Genomic DNA, 18,587 nt, shown 5'->3' on the forward strand with positions numbered 1-18,587 from the left:
TGTGGAAGCTCCCATACATGTGAATATTGAGCTTGAAGCTGTCTAATATCCTTGACTCACACTTTTCCTGGTTTTCTTAGGAATGACAGATAAAAGGAAAAGGGAATAGTCTGCTGATCCAGCCAGGACTGTGTCTCAATTGTCTTGATATCCACAGAGCCAGTGCCTGGTGTTCTAGTGGGAGCTCAGTACAGTTCATGGAATTCAGACAAGATGAATTGCAGTCTGCCACTTCGAGACAATGTGCTGGGCTCAACAGCCAACATGATAGCCTTTAAAAAAATTCATACTCAGCTTTTGTGCCTTTGAGTGTGGTCACAATTCAAGCTAATGTACTGAGGCTTTTTTTTTTTTTTTTTCCCACCACAAAGGGAATTAAAGGACAAATCACTTAATATGAGTAAGGGCATAGTTCATGAATTTTAAGAGCAGAGATACATTTAAAAGCAGGTTAAAAGTCGAAGCAGCTGGGCCTGCTGAGATGGCAGGTAAAAAAAAAAAGAGAAATAATTGACATAAGCCTGGCATCCTCAAGCTGACCTCTAGTATTTATACCAGGAGACTTGCAGGGAGAAGGTCAAAGTGACACTCCCACAGCATTTTCTGTAAAAGCCATAGGGTGGCCCAGAGTGTACCTGAAAGTCTCCTGGTGGGTATCTGAGAAAAACCATGTCCTTCAGTCTTCCTTGATTTCATGACTAATGAAGATGCATCTCTATTTTCTGATTTATTGCAGTTAAAAATAATGTAGGAATTACAAAGAAATTTGACAAGAAATGTGCCCAGCAGATGTTGGTAGTATTTCATTGGTATAATTACATGTGATGGGCTAGGTTTGCCTCCCTTGGTTTTCATACCCTTTGAAATGCTTTGTACAGTGTGGAGCACATAACTTGTTAGGTGATTTAATAAGATGTTTGTGTTCGTTTCTCTGAAAAGTCTCTGGCCTTATTATAATATTTTAATGGGAATATCACATTCAGCTTTTAGAGTTTGATATGTAATACCTTCTGTGACACAGTGCAAGCAGAAAACCCCCCTCCTCATTGTGTCTGATTTAGTTTCTCTGTATCTCTCTCCACCTCTTATTTTCTCTGTCAGTCTCCCTCTCTTTTCCTAAATTTTAATTTGTATGAGAAGCCCTTAGTGAGCCTCATTTGGTTTCAGTTTTCTAGCCCTCCCTCCCCCATTCTGATTCATTTGGCCTGTGAAGGGGTCTGAGGATCTTCAGTTTAACAAGAATGTGTTCACCCAGGTGATTCTGTTTAGGTGATCCACAGATTGTACTTCAAGAAACACTGATCTAGAATCAGAGATATACCAATGGGCCTATACATTTGCATATGAGCAAGATAAGTTATGCACACAAAGTTTATCACCCAAATCCATTACTCAGTAAAGATATAAACTTTCTACTAGTGATTTGCCTGGCTAGACTTTTTTTGTAGGTCTTATTAGCATAGACTGTAAGTTTTTAACTTTCATATCTTCATTATTTTCAACATCCTTTATTATGTTTAGATTTGTTAGTTTCACTGTATCAACTTTCTTCTGTTCCTAAAAACAAACAAACCAAAATGCATATTTAATTTTTAGGTATAAAATTCAAACAGTTTTTTCCTAAATCATTGGTTATAATATCTAGATTTTGTTTTGGTCCCATGCTGCTAGATGTGGAATGTTGGACCAGGCCTTTATTTATTTATTTATTTTTTTAGAGAGAGAGTTTTGTCCTTGTTTCCCAGGCTGGAATGCAATGGCACAATCTCAGCTCAGCTCACTACAACTTCCACCTCCCAGGTTCAAGCAATTCTCCTGCCTCAGCCTCCAGAGTAGGTGGGATTACAGGTGTGCACCACCATGCCCAGATAATTTTGTATTCTTAGTAGAGACAGGGTTTCTCCACTGTGGTCAGGCTGGTCTTGATCTCCCGACCTCAGGTGATCCGCCTGCCTCGGCCTCCCAAAGTGCTGGGATTACAGGTGTGAACCACCATACAGGGCTTCTTAAACTTCCTTTGGGAGTTGGAGTGTGAAATACTATATAAAATGACACAGTGAATTCAAAATGTTCAGTATATGAACAGCTATTTCTTGGTTAAACATGTATGGATTTACCATAAAATTATTTACCATAAATCCAAAAATTTGTATATAAATTTTTCATCGTTTTCTCTTTGCAGCCTTACACTGGCCAGAACTTCTAAGACAATATTCAATAATATTAATAGTTTGCTCTCTATATATACATATTAATATATTTTTAATCTATGTATTTCGTGTATATAAAATAGAGAGCAAACTAGTAAAGAGAAAAGAGTAAAAGACAAAAGATGGTGTTTTTATTTATATGTATATGCAACTTTACTATGCATACTGTGTAATCCTAATAACTATGATTAATAAGAGGATTCATAAATATGACCAGAGAAAAGAAAATTTAGAAAAGGAAGAACTATCTAACCTACCAGAAATAACCTGTGAAAATGTGATCCAGCTCACAGTACCAACAAAATATCTGACTTGATAATGGAAATGATTTTAACTAGTGTCACAAATAAAGTAAACTAACTACAGCAGTAAACAGCTACTAACTACAGAGTTGAATTCCCAATATTGAAAAATGATTCTAAGGTTCCTTTAGGAGAATAGCAGTTAATAGTTTTTAAAAACTTGAGAAAGAAGCATAAGAAAAAGGAATTTAGCACTTTTAGATTTAAGAGTAAAGCAATTGCTGGGTGTGGTGGCTCACACCTGTAATCTCAGCACTCAGGGAGGCAGAGGCGGGTGGATCACCTGAGATCAGGAGTTCCAAACCAGCGTGGACAACATGGTGAAACCCAATCTCTACTAAAATTAGCCAGATGTGGTGGTGCATGCCTGTAATCCCAGCTATTTAGGAGACTGAAGCAGGAGAATCACTTGAACCTGGGAGGTGGAGGTTGCAGTGAGCCAAGATCGCGCCATTGCACTCCAGCCTGGGCAACAAGAGTGAAACTTCGTCTTAAAAAAAAGAAAACAACAACAACGAAAGAGTTAAGACTGAATAATTAGAAAAAAATATGAGATACGAGACTATCCAAGATCAGAGAATGGGATTAGTAGATGAGAAAAACACGAAAAGGAGACTGACTCTTTTATGAACATGTTATGTGAAAATTAAATGTCACAATTAAAAATTGATTTTCAGACTGTAGTGTTGAGATAATTGTTTAGCAGTGGGAATGAAAAATGAATCTTATCTCACCAGACGCTCATGTAAATGAGAGAGGGATTTCAGAGTTTCAAAAAGTGAAAGGTAGAGGAAGAGTGAAAAGGAAAGGAGAGTCACATGGGACTTTTTCATTTCTGATATTATAGCAGGCGACTACTGATTAAAAATAAAAATTATGAATAAAATACAAAAAAAAACCCTTCTTAAATGTAACAAAGAAACTGACAAAATAATAAGGAATTATCAGCTAAAAATCTGAGTGAACAGGAGTACCTGGAGGAAGCAGGTCAGGAAGCTGCTTTTGCCCCAAGAGCATCTGTCCAACCTGGGGACCTAAGCCTTGTTTTTTGGACCTCGAATATGGAGAGCAGAAGTTGGAGCCCAGGTGGGAATCCAATGCCAGACCATGGATCATCAGCCTGGGACACCAAAGTGTCATATTCTGAGAGTGAGGAAGATTCTCAGGAAGTCAGCTCTACTACCCTCCATGCTAGGAAGTACAAGCAGACTCAACTCACTATTGAGTGAAACAACAAGAGAATCCTTGAGAGTTAAGTTTGCATGGATTTGCAGCACAAGGTCAAACAACTAGATGGCACCGAAGCCGTCAATTTATGAAGATAGTTTAATGTGATCCCCAACTGGAAACACCTCATGGCAGAAACAAACATGAATACTCTCTAAAAGATTCCTTTTTCCAAGTATTTCCCAAACCATTTTTTTGAGGTAAAATGCACGGCTTACTATAAAAAAATTTTTATCCTACATATGTAGATAAGGAACCAACAAAAACAGGTCTGCAAATACTTGATACTGGAAGTATCAGGCACAGATTTAAAACAACTATACTTATTATGCTTAATGAAGTAAAAGGCAAGCTTTAAAGTTTACAGACCACAGAAAAGATTGAAAACAATCCAGCATGTTTGAAAGAGAGCCAAATAGAATTTTCTAAACAAGCAAACAAGTGAATCAATTGAAATATACACCACTCCGCCACCCAACACATGGGAGATTAGATACCTTTGAAGAGAGAATTAGTGAACTGAAAGATAAAGAGAGAAGAAAGTACTCAGAACATAGCGCTAATTGACAAAAAAAATAAATAAAGAAATATGAAAGAGAAATGACTTGAAGGATAGAGTGAAAGATTTAAAATATCATCAGAATTCCTAGAAAGAGAGAGACTGAAACATAATCAATATTTGATGAGATAATATCTGAGAGTTTACCAGAATTGATGAAAGACATTTATCTTGAGATTCAGGAATTTCAGTGAATCACAAGTAGGGTAAATTAAAGAAGAAAGAATCCATACCGGACAAACCATAGTGAAACTGCAGCATGCCAAGCACACCGACCAACTTAAAGCAAGTAAACAGAATGAACAGATTACGTTCAACTGAATGACAGACTGCAAGCTCTCTTAACAGGAGCCATCATGGAAGCCAAAAGACAGTTTTTTGATATACTTAATGATATGTAAAGAAAGTAACTACCAAGCTAGAACTTTACTCCTAGTGAAAGTATATTTTAAGGATAAAGGCAAAATAAATTTTAGAAAAATAAAAGCTCATAGATCCTCATTATATGTAATTCTGAAGGTATTTTTCAGTAGAAAGTGATCTTGTGGTAAAAGTAATTTGAGGAGAAAAGAAAAAGGGGAAAACAAAGTGATCTTGGATGGAAGGTCTGATTTGCAATTGAACAAAAAGAAAAGAAAGTGGCAGGTACATTGTCAAATCTGAATAAATATTAGCTGCATAAAACCATGGTAAGGCTATATAGTTTTTAAAAATGTAAGGTAGAATTGAAATACATGACTATAATAACATACAAGTTTGGACGAGAGGAGAAATGAACTTCAAGTGGTCAGAGGTCTTAGTAATGTCCAAGAGAAGAATAAAGATACAGATTGAATGTCCCTAATCCCAAAATCCAAAACCTGAAATGCTTTAATATCCAAAACATTTCAAGCACCAACATGACGCTCAAAGGAAGGAAGTGTTCTGGATTTTGGATTTTCAGTCTTTGATAAATTAGGTATGCGTGTTGGAATGTTCCAACTACTAAAGGAACAGGAACAAAGCATGTAGCTTCCAATTCCACACAGAGGGAAAAATAGAAACTGAAATTAAAATGAGATGGCATTTGTTTGTACACACCATTAGCACTGGAAAAATTAGTGATGGTGCCAATCGTGTCAAGGTGGAATCTCTTAGACCTCATTTATGTTTATGTAAATTATTACAATCATCTGGAAAAGCATCATTTATCAAGGATTGTAAAATGCTTATAACCTATGATAGAGTAATCTATTTGTTAAGAGTTTTTCTAGGAAATTAATTCAAAATATGAAAAAAGTTTTAGGTACATAAAGATAATGATTTAAGCATAATTCATCATGGTAAACAATGGAAGGCAACCTAATAGTAGCAGTCAAGGGATAGTTGCATTAATTATGAGTCATTAAATTTCATTCACTAAATTAATGTTTTGAGTGATCATTATGGCATTGTATGTGTTTATGTGTGTATATGTGTATGACACCACAAGATGGAAAATTATTTAGCCACTAAATGATACTAGTGAGCCTATACAACTATATATATATATGTAGCTATAGCTTACAAAAGAAAGTACTATAGAAAAGGTAGAAAATTATTTGCACACTAAGATTAGACCCTTATAAAATAGGCATAGAAATATTTATATATATAATGATTATCACTAGAGCCATGGTTTAACATCCACAGGAAAAATAATGGCTCAGAAAAAACAAAAATGCTAATACTATTAATGTCAGGCTATAATGACTGTGAATGATTTCCCCCTCTCCTCTATGTTCTAGGGTGCTGCAGTGTTATTATGTTATTCTATAATGGGAAAATTAATTAATAATAAAAATTAGAACGACCTAAATTTGCATTTTTGCAGAACATTCCCTTTCACACTCATTTTTATAAGATCTAACAGTACAATTCACTGTTAAGACACAGAACATTTATTAAAAGGAAACAGATTTTTTTAACCTTCAAGCATGTGAAGAAAGGGGGCAGTACCAGTAATTCTCTTTTTATATTACAAAACTAAGATTAAAATAAAATATACCTACCTGAAAAAAACTCACACATATTTATGTCTTATAGAAGGTGGAGAGGTATAATAATATACATTTAAATGAACAAAAAGTTATTTAACAAGAAAACCAATCAAAATTACAAACTTTTTAGAGTGTGAAAACCTGCTTTCACGGGACAGAATAGCAAGTTCTGAAGTTCAGGTGTCTTACAAGATTCCTTTTAAAAATAGTATTTTTATTTTAAAGAAAATAGATTTTATTATGTATACTTAAGGTATATAACACAATGTCATGAGATACACCGACAGTAAAATGGTTACTATAGTGAAGTAAGTTAACATGTTATCTATCATCTCACATAGTTACCCATTTTTACTTGCTTTTGTGGCAAGGGCAGCTAAAATCTACTTATTTTACAGGAATCCCAAATATAGTACAGTTTCATTAACTATAGTTCTCATGTACATTAAGTCTCTGGAGTTGTTTATCCTATATATCTGCTACTGCATAACTTCTAATTTACATGTCCCCATCTCTACCTCCTCCATCCCCATGTTAACTACTGTTTTATTCTCTATCTCTGTGTATTTGACTCTCTCTCTCTTCTCTCTCTCTTTAGATTCTACATACAAGTGAAATCATGCAGTATTCATCTTTCTGTGTCTGGGTTATTTCACTTAGCAAAATGTGCTCCAGATTCATCCATGTTGTGGCAAATGGGGGGATGTCTCTTTTTATAAAGGCTGAATAATATTCCATTTGCATATGTATTGTAATTGCTTTATCTATTATTTATCTGTTGACAGACACTCAGGTTGCTTCCATATCTTGGCTATTGTGAATAGTGCTGCAGTACACATGGTAGCACAGTTCTACATTTATGGCATGGTGATTTCATTTCCTTTGTGTATATGCCTAGAAGAAGGATTACTGGGACACATGATAGTTCTGTTTTTAATATCTTTTTTTAAAAAGATAGAGATGAGTCCCATAATGTTGCCCAGGCTGGTCAGGAAATCCAGGCCTCAAGCAGAATTCCCATCTTAGCTTCCCAAAGTGGTGGAATTACAGGCTTGAAACAACACACCTGGCCTATTTTTGAATTTCTTTAGAACCTCCATATTATTTTCATAATGGCTGCACCAATCTACACTCCCATATAATATCTGCTTTTTGGTGGCTTTCGGGAAAAACAACCACTTCCTTTTTATTTTGCTGATGTTATTTTCAGCAGTATTAGGAGAGCAGTCTAGTTTCATTAACTAGCATCAAGAACAAAAATCTCAGTAATTACCATTTGCCATCTGTATATCTCCTTCAGTGAAGCATCTGTTCAGAACTTTTTCCCATGTGCAGCTAGGGATGTAGGAGAGTGTTGTTTGTTTATAGGTAAATGTCCTTTGTTGAATGTGGGTTTTATGAGTAGCATGTTTTTTTCCCTAGTCTTCGCCTTTTTGGAAGAGTCTTTTGAAGATCACAAGTTTTACATTTTTGTGATGTCCAATTAATTTTTTTCTTTTACAGTTCAAACTTTTAGTTCCACCTTTAAGAGATCATTGCCAAATCCAGGATCATTAAGATTTCCTCTTACAGTTGCTTTGAGCAGTTTCATGGTTTGTTAGGTTCATGAGGTTGTGTTCATTTCTGTATGTGCAGCAAAGTAAGTGTTTTGTTATTATTTTATTTTATTTTTCGTAGATGGCTATTCCATTGTTCCAGCACCTTTCATAGAAAAGATTATGCTTTTCCTCATTTAGGGGATTTGTCATTTCACCATTGCACTTTTGTTGAAAATCCATTGATCCTGTATCTGTTGTGGCCTCTTTCTAGACACTTTACTCTTTTCCGTTGATCTAGATGTGTATTTGTACCAATACCCCCAATACCATAGTTACTGTAGCTTTGTAATAAACCTTGAAACCCAGGTATTGGATGTCCTCCAACCTTTTCTTTATCAAAGTCGTTTTAGCTATTCTAGGTCTATTGTACTTCCATATACATTTTTAAATTAGCATGTCCCTCTCTAAAAATAAAATTCTGCTAGAATTTTCATTATAATTACATTGAATTTATCAATCAGTTTTGTGAGAATTGACTTATTAACAATACTGAATCTTCAAATCCAGGAATGCAGTATATCTCCCCATTTATTTCTTTAGTTTCTCTCATTTCTTTACTGATGTTTGGTGGTTTTTGACTTGTATGTATTTTTTTCTCAAATTTAAACCTAGTATATTTTTCGTTGCTATTATAAATACTATTTTAAATTGAGTACATGAAAATATGTTCATCATTAGCCATTGGAAAGCACAAATTAAAACCACAATTAGATACCATTTCACAATTAGAAACCTTAATGGACTCAGCACTGTTGACATTTTGAGCCTCACAATATTTCCTTGGCTGTGGGGAGGTGGGGCTGTCTTGTGCATTGTAGGATGTTTACCTGCATCCCTGGTCTCTACCCCTTAAATGGCAGTATTATTTCTCTCCTTCTTCAAATTGTAAAAACAAAAATGTCCCCAGATACTGCAAAATGTGCCCTAGGAGACATATATTCACTAGTATGGTTAAAATTTTAAAAACGATTAACAGGACTAGGGAACAGCTGGAACTCACGCAGGCTGCTGTTGAGAATGTAACATAGTTACAACTACTTTGAAAAGAGCTTGGCAGTTTCTTTTTTTAATTTTGCTTTCAATTGACACTTGTACACATTTGTGGGGGTACGCTGTGATGTTCTTATACATATATGCATTGTGCAATGATGAAGTGATGGTATTTAGAATGTCACCGCACTTATTTATCATTTCTTTGTGGTAAGAATATTCAGAATCCTGTCTTCTAGTTATTTTGAAATATACCTTATGATACTGTTACTGCTGTCTTCCTACTATCCCATAGAACACCAGAATTTACTCTTTCTAACTATAATTTTGTACTCATTGAACAATTTCTCCTCTCCCTTCCTTCTCCCCTCCCAGCCTCTACAAACCACTATTCCACTCTGTACTTCTATGAGGTTGGCTTTTTTAGATTCTACAAATAAGTGAACTCGTGGTATTTGTCTTTCCGTGTTTGTCTGATTTCACTTAATGTAATGTCCTCCAGGTTCATCCATGTCACTGCTGCAAAATGACAGATTACATTCTTTTTTATGGATAATAGTATTTCATGGTGGGGTGTGTGTGTGTGTGTGTGTATCACATTTTCTATATATTTTCTATACGTGATATGTATTTCATATATATTATAAGGTTGACTGAAAGGATCGGGTTTAGCAAGTTTATTTCAACCTGCCAGGATGGCTGCCTCACCACAGGCAGTGAAGGCAGCAGCCTGGCTTACAGACTATGGAGGTTATATAGGGGGTTTGCAGGTAGCTAGGTGCTATTCTAAGAAAAACTGCATCTTGGTTCTTAGGTGCTAACATTCATCTTAATTGAGTCACCATCCTGGGTTTGAGAGCCACGTGCAACCACACCCTGGAACCCAGGTGCCCTGTTTACAAGAGTTGAGGCTGTTTTTGTTGTGAGCTCAGCTTAGCAGGGGAGAATGGGGAGGGGGTCCATGGGCTTGCCTTGCTGTGATCCTAACATATACCATATATACAAAATGTGAAATCATATATAAAATAATGCTGCATTAAGGCTGGGAGTGCAGATATCTTTTCAACAAACTGATTTTATTTTTGAACAATACACAGTTGTGGAATTGCTGGATCATATGGTAGTTCTATTTTCAATTTTTTGAGGAAACTCGCCATACTGCTTTCTGTAATGGCTGTACCAATAGACGTTGCTACCAACACTGTGTACGTTTCCCTTTCTTTCACATCCATATCAGCATTTGTTGATAGTAACCGTTCTAATTGGGATGAGATGGTATATCATTACGGTTTTGATTTGCATTTTCCTAATGATTAGTGATGTTGAACATTTTAAAATATTTTTTGGCCATTTGTATGTCTCATTTTAAAGAAATGTCTATTCAAGTTCTTTGCCTAATTTTTAATTGGATTATGGTAGTTTCTTAAAAAGTTAAGACTAAACCTACCACATAACCGAGCCATTCTTCTAGGTATTTACTGAAGAGAAAAGAAATAGCATGTCCAGAGAAATGGTCATGAATATTTGTTGCAGCTGTATTTGTAATAGCCAAAAACTGGGAACAATTTCAAATGTCCACCCACAAGTAATAGATAAATATATTGTGGTGTATCCATACAGAGGAATACTACTCAGCCACGAAAATGAATGAACTATTGACACAGACAACACCATACATGAATCTCAGAATAATTACACTGAGTGAAAGAAGCCAGACCATACATATTTTATGAATCTATTTATATAACATTCTAGAAAATGAAAGCAAGAAGCTGGAGCAGGAGGATCACTTGAGACAGAAAGTGAAAGCTATAGTGAGGAAATGGATAGATTAGGAAGAGGCAAAAGACAAAACATTAGGGGGCTGATTATCTTAATTCTGGTTATGGTTTTATGGAGATATATATGTAAAAACATATATATAAACTTGTTTCTTTGTGTACTTTTTTTTTTTTTGAAAACAGAGTCTCGCTCTGTCACCCAGGCTGGAGTGCAGTGGTGTGATCTTGGCTCGCTGCAACCTCAGCCTCCAAGGTTCAAGCGATCCTCCTGCCTCAGCCTTCCGATAGCTTGGACCACAGGTGTGAACCACCACAACCAGCTAATTTTTGTATTTTAGTAGAGACAGGTTTCATCATGTTGGCCAGGCTGGTCTTGAACTCCTGACCAAAAGTGATTCACCCATCTTGGCCTCCCAAAGTGCTTGGATTGCAGGCATGAACCGTAGCACTCGGCCTAAGTTGTGCACTTTAAATAAATGTGGATTTTTGCTATGTCAATTGTATCTCAATAAAGCTATTTAGAAATTCTAATATAGAAAAGAAATGGGTGGAGAGCACATTTTAATAAATAGAGAAAGACTGTGTGATGGTCTGTATTTACACGGGATACTCACGACACTGATGAAAGTCACAGTGGAATTCCTATCCATACAGAGGAATACTACTCAGCCATGAAAATGAATGAACTATTGACACAGACAACACCATACGTGAATCTCAGAATATCGTCCAACAATGAAAAAAGATTAACAATAATTCCAGCTCATTCCTGCTCCTGCTTTAAGAAACTTAGAAATACAGCCTTCCCTCCTCCCCACTCCAGCTGCGTTAAGCCTAGGAGTGCAGATATCTCTTCAACATACTGATTTTATTTACTTTGAATAATATATAGTAGTGGAATTCCTGGATCATATGGTAGTTCTATTTTCAAGTTTTTGAGGAAAGTCCCCATACTGCTTTCTATGATGGCTGTACCAATATACATTTTTACCAACAGTGTGTACGTTTCCCTTTCTTTCACATCCATACCAGTCGTACTCATGGCCAACTATTTTGACTTTAGACAAAGATAAGTAGTCAATTAAACGTGACAAATTATTTTAAATTAGACTATTCAAAAATGTTTATCTTCTTTCAGATAAACATTCATTAATTTTTAAATGGCATAAAACCATGTCACTGAAAAATAGGAGAGAAAAATTAACATCTCCCCACAGCCTAAAGATGCAGTGAACTACAGAATGTTCCTCTAGAAAGGTCTGGCCTTTTTTAAGCATTGGAATGACAGGAAGCAATATATGGCCTGTTACTACAGTAAATTTTTGATGAATTTCTCTGATCACAAACATTTTATAGATTCAGAATTAAATTTCTCTGGTTATCCTTGGTCAATGATAGGATTACTATTAATATTATGAATAAATCTAGGATCCTGACTTTTTCACTGTTTCTTTTTATCACTTTAGATGAGAATACAGTCAGCAAGCCAGGAAGGAGCATGGCTTGCAAGAAACCCCACATTTTAATTTAAAAAACAAGCAAAAAATGGTCAAGGGGTGGGTTCAGGGAAATGGAGGTATATATTCTGTATAAATTTCTGGTAACTGACAGTCAAAACAATGACTTACGAGGCATAATTCCCTTCAATATGAGAAAGGGAGGTATGAATGTATTGATGGTTTCAGAGTTTTCAGGTAACACTGTGAGACCTTCAAATGATCAATAACTGTGTACCATAACTAATCTGCATCTACAGAGAGAAAAAAAGTGATGGGTCCTCATGTCCGTTTTACATTGTTCAGCCAGCAATATTCTGCTTGGTTGGAGCTAACAGGCCATTCTCTGTCTGTCTGCATTCGCAGCATTCTTGGGTTTAACTTTGCTTTGTTTTCCCTAGCCCCTGCTTACACCTCAATTTTGTGTGGAAAATTATTGGTTCCTGAACATTTCATTATCTGCATGTAATGCGTGTACCTATTGCATGTATATGTTTATTTATTTAATAATTTTGAAGTGGTTTCTTTAATTTACCAGTGATCTGACTGGTAAATTAAAATGCAAAATCTGGTCTAGTCCAAAGCAATAAGAAATGTCTAAAAGGCTTCTGTTTGGTTTAGCCAGGTTGTTGGAATGCCAAAATCTAAGACACCCTAACGCCAAGTAGAGATGATTAGCATTTTGAGCTTCTTTATCAGATCTTAATAATTAAGGTCCCTTTGGGGAGCTCTCCGGGAATCTTATATCTGGTATGTGTTTGTGGACACACAGATCAGATACAAGAACCTAATAAGAACCTCATGCCTCTTAACTCGCGTAGAAAACCTTTCGTCTTTCTATGGTTAGCACTCATAGACTAACCTAACAGTGTGTGATTCCTCCCCTCCATCACTCTCCCCCAGCCCACCTTAGCCTTCCTGAAATTCCCTAAGCAGGTGAACAGCCCATCCAGTGTGTGCCACTGAGTGTGTCAGGTAAGTGATGAGCTGGAAAAACAGTTTATCCTGGGTCAGTGTCCTGCTGCTTGATTTACCGGGTCACACAGAGTTGCTGAGAGAAATGAAGAGCAGCCTTCACCACTGGTTTTCTCTTTCCAGATGGATGTCTTAAAATGGGATCTCATTGTCTGCGCAGTGGTTGCTGTCCTCTCATTTGCAGTCAGCGCCAGCACTGTATTCCTGTCATTGCGAGTATGTATCCACCAACTTTGTACTCTTCCTCCCCCTTTATTCTCCTTAATAACAAAGCTGTCTTGAAGCTACAGGGTATTGACAAGACACGTGAGCCAGAGGAAGAAAACAAAATGCCCATTGAGAGGCTTAGGGAATGTATCCATGTGCTGTGAACAGTTATGTCCAAGATGTGATTTGGTTCACATCACAGATTGGGTTCCATTGCTTTATCCTTACCCTTTCCTGCATCTGGGGAGCTGTTTTGTTTGCAAGAGTGATGGCACATCTTGTGGAATCCACTGTGAGGTCAGTTAATAGTGATAAGGCAGGCTGACAGTGCTCTACTATGAGTAGAGAGGAGTCACTGTATCAGGGTGAGGTGGAGGTCACAGAGCCAAAAGGACTATGGGAAAAGGATGTTCAGTTATGAAAACAAAGTGGGAGCTCCAGATGGGATTCCTGGCTGTGGTCCTTCCTGACAGTTGCTGTCTTTGTACAAAAATATTGTCCATCCATAAACTCCCCCTTCATAGAGGAAACGTCTATGAGCTACATGGGTTATTCTTCACCTCCTTAGAAAACTTTTAAATGTATTCCAAAGGGGCATAATTCTCTTGGCCTCTGTACTTCCGCAGACTAGTTCTCCCTCTTTCTTATAGTGGAGGTTCCACCACTATATGAAATTGGTTCTACCACATGAACCAATTTCATGGTATAGGGAAGACATTTTCAGAGGCCTGAAACAAGAACTGAGTCTGTATTTTTTAAGAGGAAAAAGTGGAAGGACAATGATGTTATGTATTATTCATGGGCATCCCTCTCCCGATCCTCTAGGCTAAATAATGAGATTCTGTCCATTTTTATCGCAGCCATTTCTCAGCATCGTGCTGTTTGCCTTGGCTGGCGCCGTGGGGTTTGTAACACATTACCTGCTCCCTCAGCTCCGCAAGCATCATCCCTGGATGTGGATTTCACACCCCATTCTCAAAAACAAAGAGTATCATCAACGGGAACTGAGAGGTTAGTAATACATCCATCATTTTTAAAAAAGACAAAAAAGGAAGGGTGGGTATACTTCAAACCGGAGAGCATGTGCAACAGAGTGAATATAGTTAATGCCACAGAACTGTACACTTGAAAATGGTAAATGGCACATTATGTATATTTTACCACAATAAAAAAGAAAACATATACAAAACATTATATGGTATTTTTTCCCAGATATTCCAGCTAACCATAACAAAAAAGCCAGGTGAATCAGAAGAATGTTTCATAAAAATGTTAATTGGCTATTGGTATTGTGGAAAAATTGTATCATTCAGATTTGAAGATTATTTTGTTCCCACCAAAACTAACTGAGGCCTAGGAAGAGCATCACTTAACCATGCTCCCATATCTCATGAAATGGTGGGGATGGAGCAGGGCCTGACCATTAACTTTCAGGAATCTTGAACCCTTGCATTTTTTTAGCTTGCTTGGTTCACCTAGGCCTATATGTGTATCTACACTTGACTGACTTAGCAGTTTCCTTGCCTGACTTAGCGGTTTCCTTGCCTGACTTAGCGGTTTCCTTGCCTGACTTAGCGGTTTCCTTGCCTGACTTAGCGGTTTCCTTGCCTGACTTAGCGGTTTCCTTGCCTGACTTAGCGGTTTCCTTGCCTGACTTAGCGGTTTCCTTGCCTGACTTAGCGGTTTCCTTGCCTGACTTAGCGGTTTCCTTGCCTGACTTAGCGGTTTCCTTGCCTGACTTAGCGGTTTCCTTGCCTGACTTAGCGGTTTCCTTGCCTGACTTAGCGGTTTCCATGGGCGTCTCTGGTCATGATCATCTAATAGCCTGGTATTCACAACCATTCCAGAGCCTTAGGGAAGAAATAGATTTCTTCTAAATAAAAAGTCTTCTGACCGAGTGTGGTGGCTCACGCCTATAATCCCAGCACTTTGGGAGGCTGAGGTGGGCAGATCACCTGAGGTCGGGAGTTTGAGACCACCCTGACCAACATGGTAAAACCCCATCTCTACTAAAAATGCAAAATTAGCCAGGTGTGGGGTCGCACATCTATAATCCCAGCTACTTGGGAGGCTGAGGCAGGAGAATCGCTTGAACCTGGGAGGCGGAGGTTGCTGTGATCTGAGATTGTGCCATTGCACTCCAGCCTGGGCAACAAAAGCTTCCATTAAAAAAAGAAAAAAGAAGAAGTTGAAGATAGCTAAAAGGGAACTTCTCCAGAATGCAGCTCCCAGCGAGTGTGATACACAATGAGAGTGATCTCCACATTTCCAAATGAGGAACTAGGTTCATTTCAAAGGGACTGGTTGAACAGTGGGATTAACCCAAAAAAAGCGGGAGAGTAGGCCAAAGAGGGCAAGCTGAGGCAAGGCGGGGCTGTGCCCCACCTGGGAAGTGTCTGGCACAGAGGATCGGGCTCTTCATCCCCTCAGTACTCCAATTCAGATACTGCACTTCACTCCTTGATTTCTGCAGCCAACAGTTCAGGAAAATGCCGAGTGAGAACCACCCTGAGTTGTCAGTGCAGACCCAGGTGACATCACCGGCCGGCCCGGTGCCTCGAGTTGTCGGCGCAGACCTGGGCAGAGACTTTGACTAACACCAAGAAGGCTTGTGGGACAGAACTGCCCATCCCACAGAAGGAGGGAGAATTGAAAGTGGGGAGTCAGATGATATGGCCAGACAGGTCCCACCCCCACAAGATCCAGCAATTGGAAGCCCTCTCGTGGGAGAGTTTCGAAGTTAACACATCAGATTGAGCACCATCTGGGATGAGCAGGCTTGGTGGAGGGAAAGACGCCTGCCATTGGGAAGTCTCACCTGTGTAAGCAGAAACCATGGGGAGAATAAACAGCAGCCTGGCCAAGACGGAGGCAGCCCAGCCTTGGCCTCCACAGGCAAATAACAGACAGACTGTCTTAAGCGGAGCACTGACCCTTGTGTAAAACAACAACAACAAAAGCCTCGTACAGGAGAAATAACCCCAACTTTCACAGAAAGGACATCCACTCAGAGATCCCAACTGAAATCACCAGCTTCAAAGATCAAAAATAGATAAATCCATGAAGATAGGAAGAAACCAGAGCAAAAGGGATGAAATCATCAAAGTCCAGAACGCCACTCCTCCCGTGAGAGATCACAGCTCCTCACCAGCAAGGGAACAAAACAGGACAGAAAGTGAATTTGATGAACTGACAGAAGCTTCAGAAGGTGGGTAATAACAAACTTCTCTGAGCTAAAAGATCATGTTCTAACCCAATGCAGAGAAACTAAGAACCTTGAAAAAAGGTTAGACAAAATGCTAACCAGAATCGCCAGCCTAGGGAAAACCTTAAACAACTTGACGGAGCTGAAAAACACAGCATGAGAACTTCGCGAAGCATACACAAGTTTCAGTAGTCAGATAGAGCAAGCAGAAGAAAGGATATCAGAGATTGAAGATTAACTAAATGAAATAAAAAGAGAAGGCAAGAAAAGAGAAAAAAGAGTGAAAAGAAATGAACAAACCCCCCAAGAAATATGGGATTATGTGAAAAGACCTAATCTACGCTTGATCGGTGTACCTGAATGTGACAGGGAGAATGAATCCAAGCTGGAAAACACTCTTCAGAATATTATCCAGGAGAACTTCCCCAACCTAGCAAAGTAGGCCAACATTCAAACACAGGAAATACAGAGAACACCACTAAGATATTCCTCAAGAAGAGCAACCCCAAGGCACATAATCATCAGATTCACCAGCGTTGAAATGAAGGAAAAAATGCTAAGGGCAGCCAGAGAGAAAGATTGGGTCACCCACAAAGGGAAGCCCATCAGACTCACAGAAGATCTCTTGGCAGAAACCCTACAAGCAAGGGGTGGGGGGGCAATATTCACCATCCTTAAAGAAAAGAACTTTCAACCCAGAATTTCATTTCCAGCCAAACTAAGCTTCATAAATGAAGGAGAAATAAAATCCTTTACAGACAAGCAATTACTGAGAGATTTTATCACCTCCAGACCTACCTTTCAAGAGCTCCTGAAGGAAGCACTAAACATGGAAAGGAACAACCAGTACCGGCCACTGCAAAAAGTAACCAAATGGTAAAGGCCAAAGATGCGATGAAGAAACTGCATCGACCAATGGACAAAACAAACAACCAGTAACAAAATGGCAGGATCAAATTCACACATAACAATACTAATGCTAACTGTAAATGCCCCAATCAAAAGACACAGGCTGGTAAACGGAATAAAAAGTCAAAACCCATCAGTGTGCTATATTCAGGAGACCCATCTTACATGCAAAGACACACATAAACTCAAAATACAGGGATGGAAGAAGATCTACCAAGCAAATGGAGAGCAAAAAAAGCAGGGGTTGCAATCCTAGTCTCTGATAAAATGGATTTTAAACCAACAGATATCAAAAGAGACAAAGAAAGGATTTATCTAATGCTAAAAGAATCAATACAACAAGAAGAGCTAACTATCCTAAACATATAGGCACCCAAAACAGCAGCACCCAGATTACATAAAGCAAGTTCTTAATGACCTACGAAGAGACTTAGACTCCCGCACAATAATAGTGCGAGACTTTAACACTCCACTGTCAATATTAGACAGATCAACGAGACAGAAAATCAACAAGGATATCCAGGCCTCGAATGCAGATCTGGAACAAGCAGACCTAAAAGACATCTACAGAACTCTCCACCCCAAATCCATAGAATATACATTCTTCTCAGCACCGCATCGCGCTTACTCTAAAATCGACCACATAATCGGAAGTAAATCACTCCTCAGCAAATGAAAAAGAACAGAAATCATAACAGTCTCTCATACCACAGTGAAATCAAATTAGAACTCAGGATTAAGAAAGTAACTCAAAACTGTACAACTTTCTAGAAAGTGAACAACTGGCTCCTGAATATCAACTGGATAAACAATGAAATGAAGGTAGAAATAAAGATGTTCTTCGAAACCAACAAGAATGAGGACACAACATACCAGAATCTCTGGGACACATTCAAAGCAGTGTGTAGAGGGAAATTTATAACAATAAATGCCCATGTAAGAGTGAGGAAAGATCTAAAATCAACACCCTATAGTCAAAATTGAAAGACCTAGAGGAGCAAGATCAAAAAAACTCAAAAGCTAGCAGAAGACAAGAAATAACTAAGATCAGAGCAGAAATGAAGGAGATAAAGACACAAAAAAATACCCTTCAAAAAATCAATAAATTCA

The 18,587-nt window shown here is 38.0% G+C and overlaps 1 protein-coding gene across 8 annotated transcripts in view; it reads left to right on the forward strand.

Annotated features, from left to right (window-relative positions):
• PCNX2 (pecanex 2) overlaps positions 1–18,587 on the forward strand; it is a 309,710-nt gene that overhangs the window by 118,213 nt on the left and 172,910 nt on the right. For 5 of the 8 annotated variants that reach the window (XM_035280793.3, XM_035280794.3, XM_035280795.3 and 2 more), the window contains 2 exons: positions 13,280–13,372; positions 14,224–14,374. The exons of the other annotated variants lie outside the window; for them this stretch is intronic. In XM_035280793.3, the coding sequence (XP_035136684.3) occupies positions 13,280–13,372; positions 14,224–14,374 (244 nt within the window). The remainder of the gene's footprint in view (positions 1–13,279; positions 13,373–14,223; positions 14,375–18,587) is intronic. 8 annotated transcript variants of the gene reach the window in all.

This window comes from Callithrix jacchus, chromosome 19 (assembly GCF_049354715.1).
Source record: "Callithrix jacchus isolate 240 chromosome 19, calJac240_pri, whole genome shotgun sequence".
In the NCBI taxonomy this organism is placed as follows: domain Eukaryota; kingdom Metazoa; phylum Chordata; class Mammalia; order Primates; family Cebidae; genus Callithrix; species Callithrix jacchus.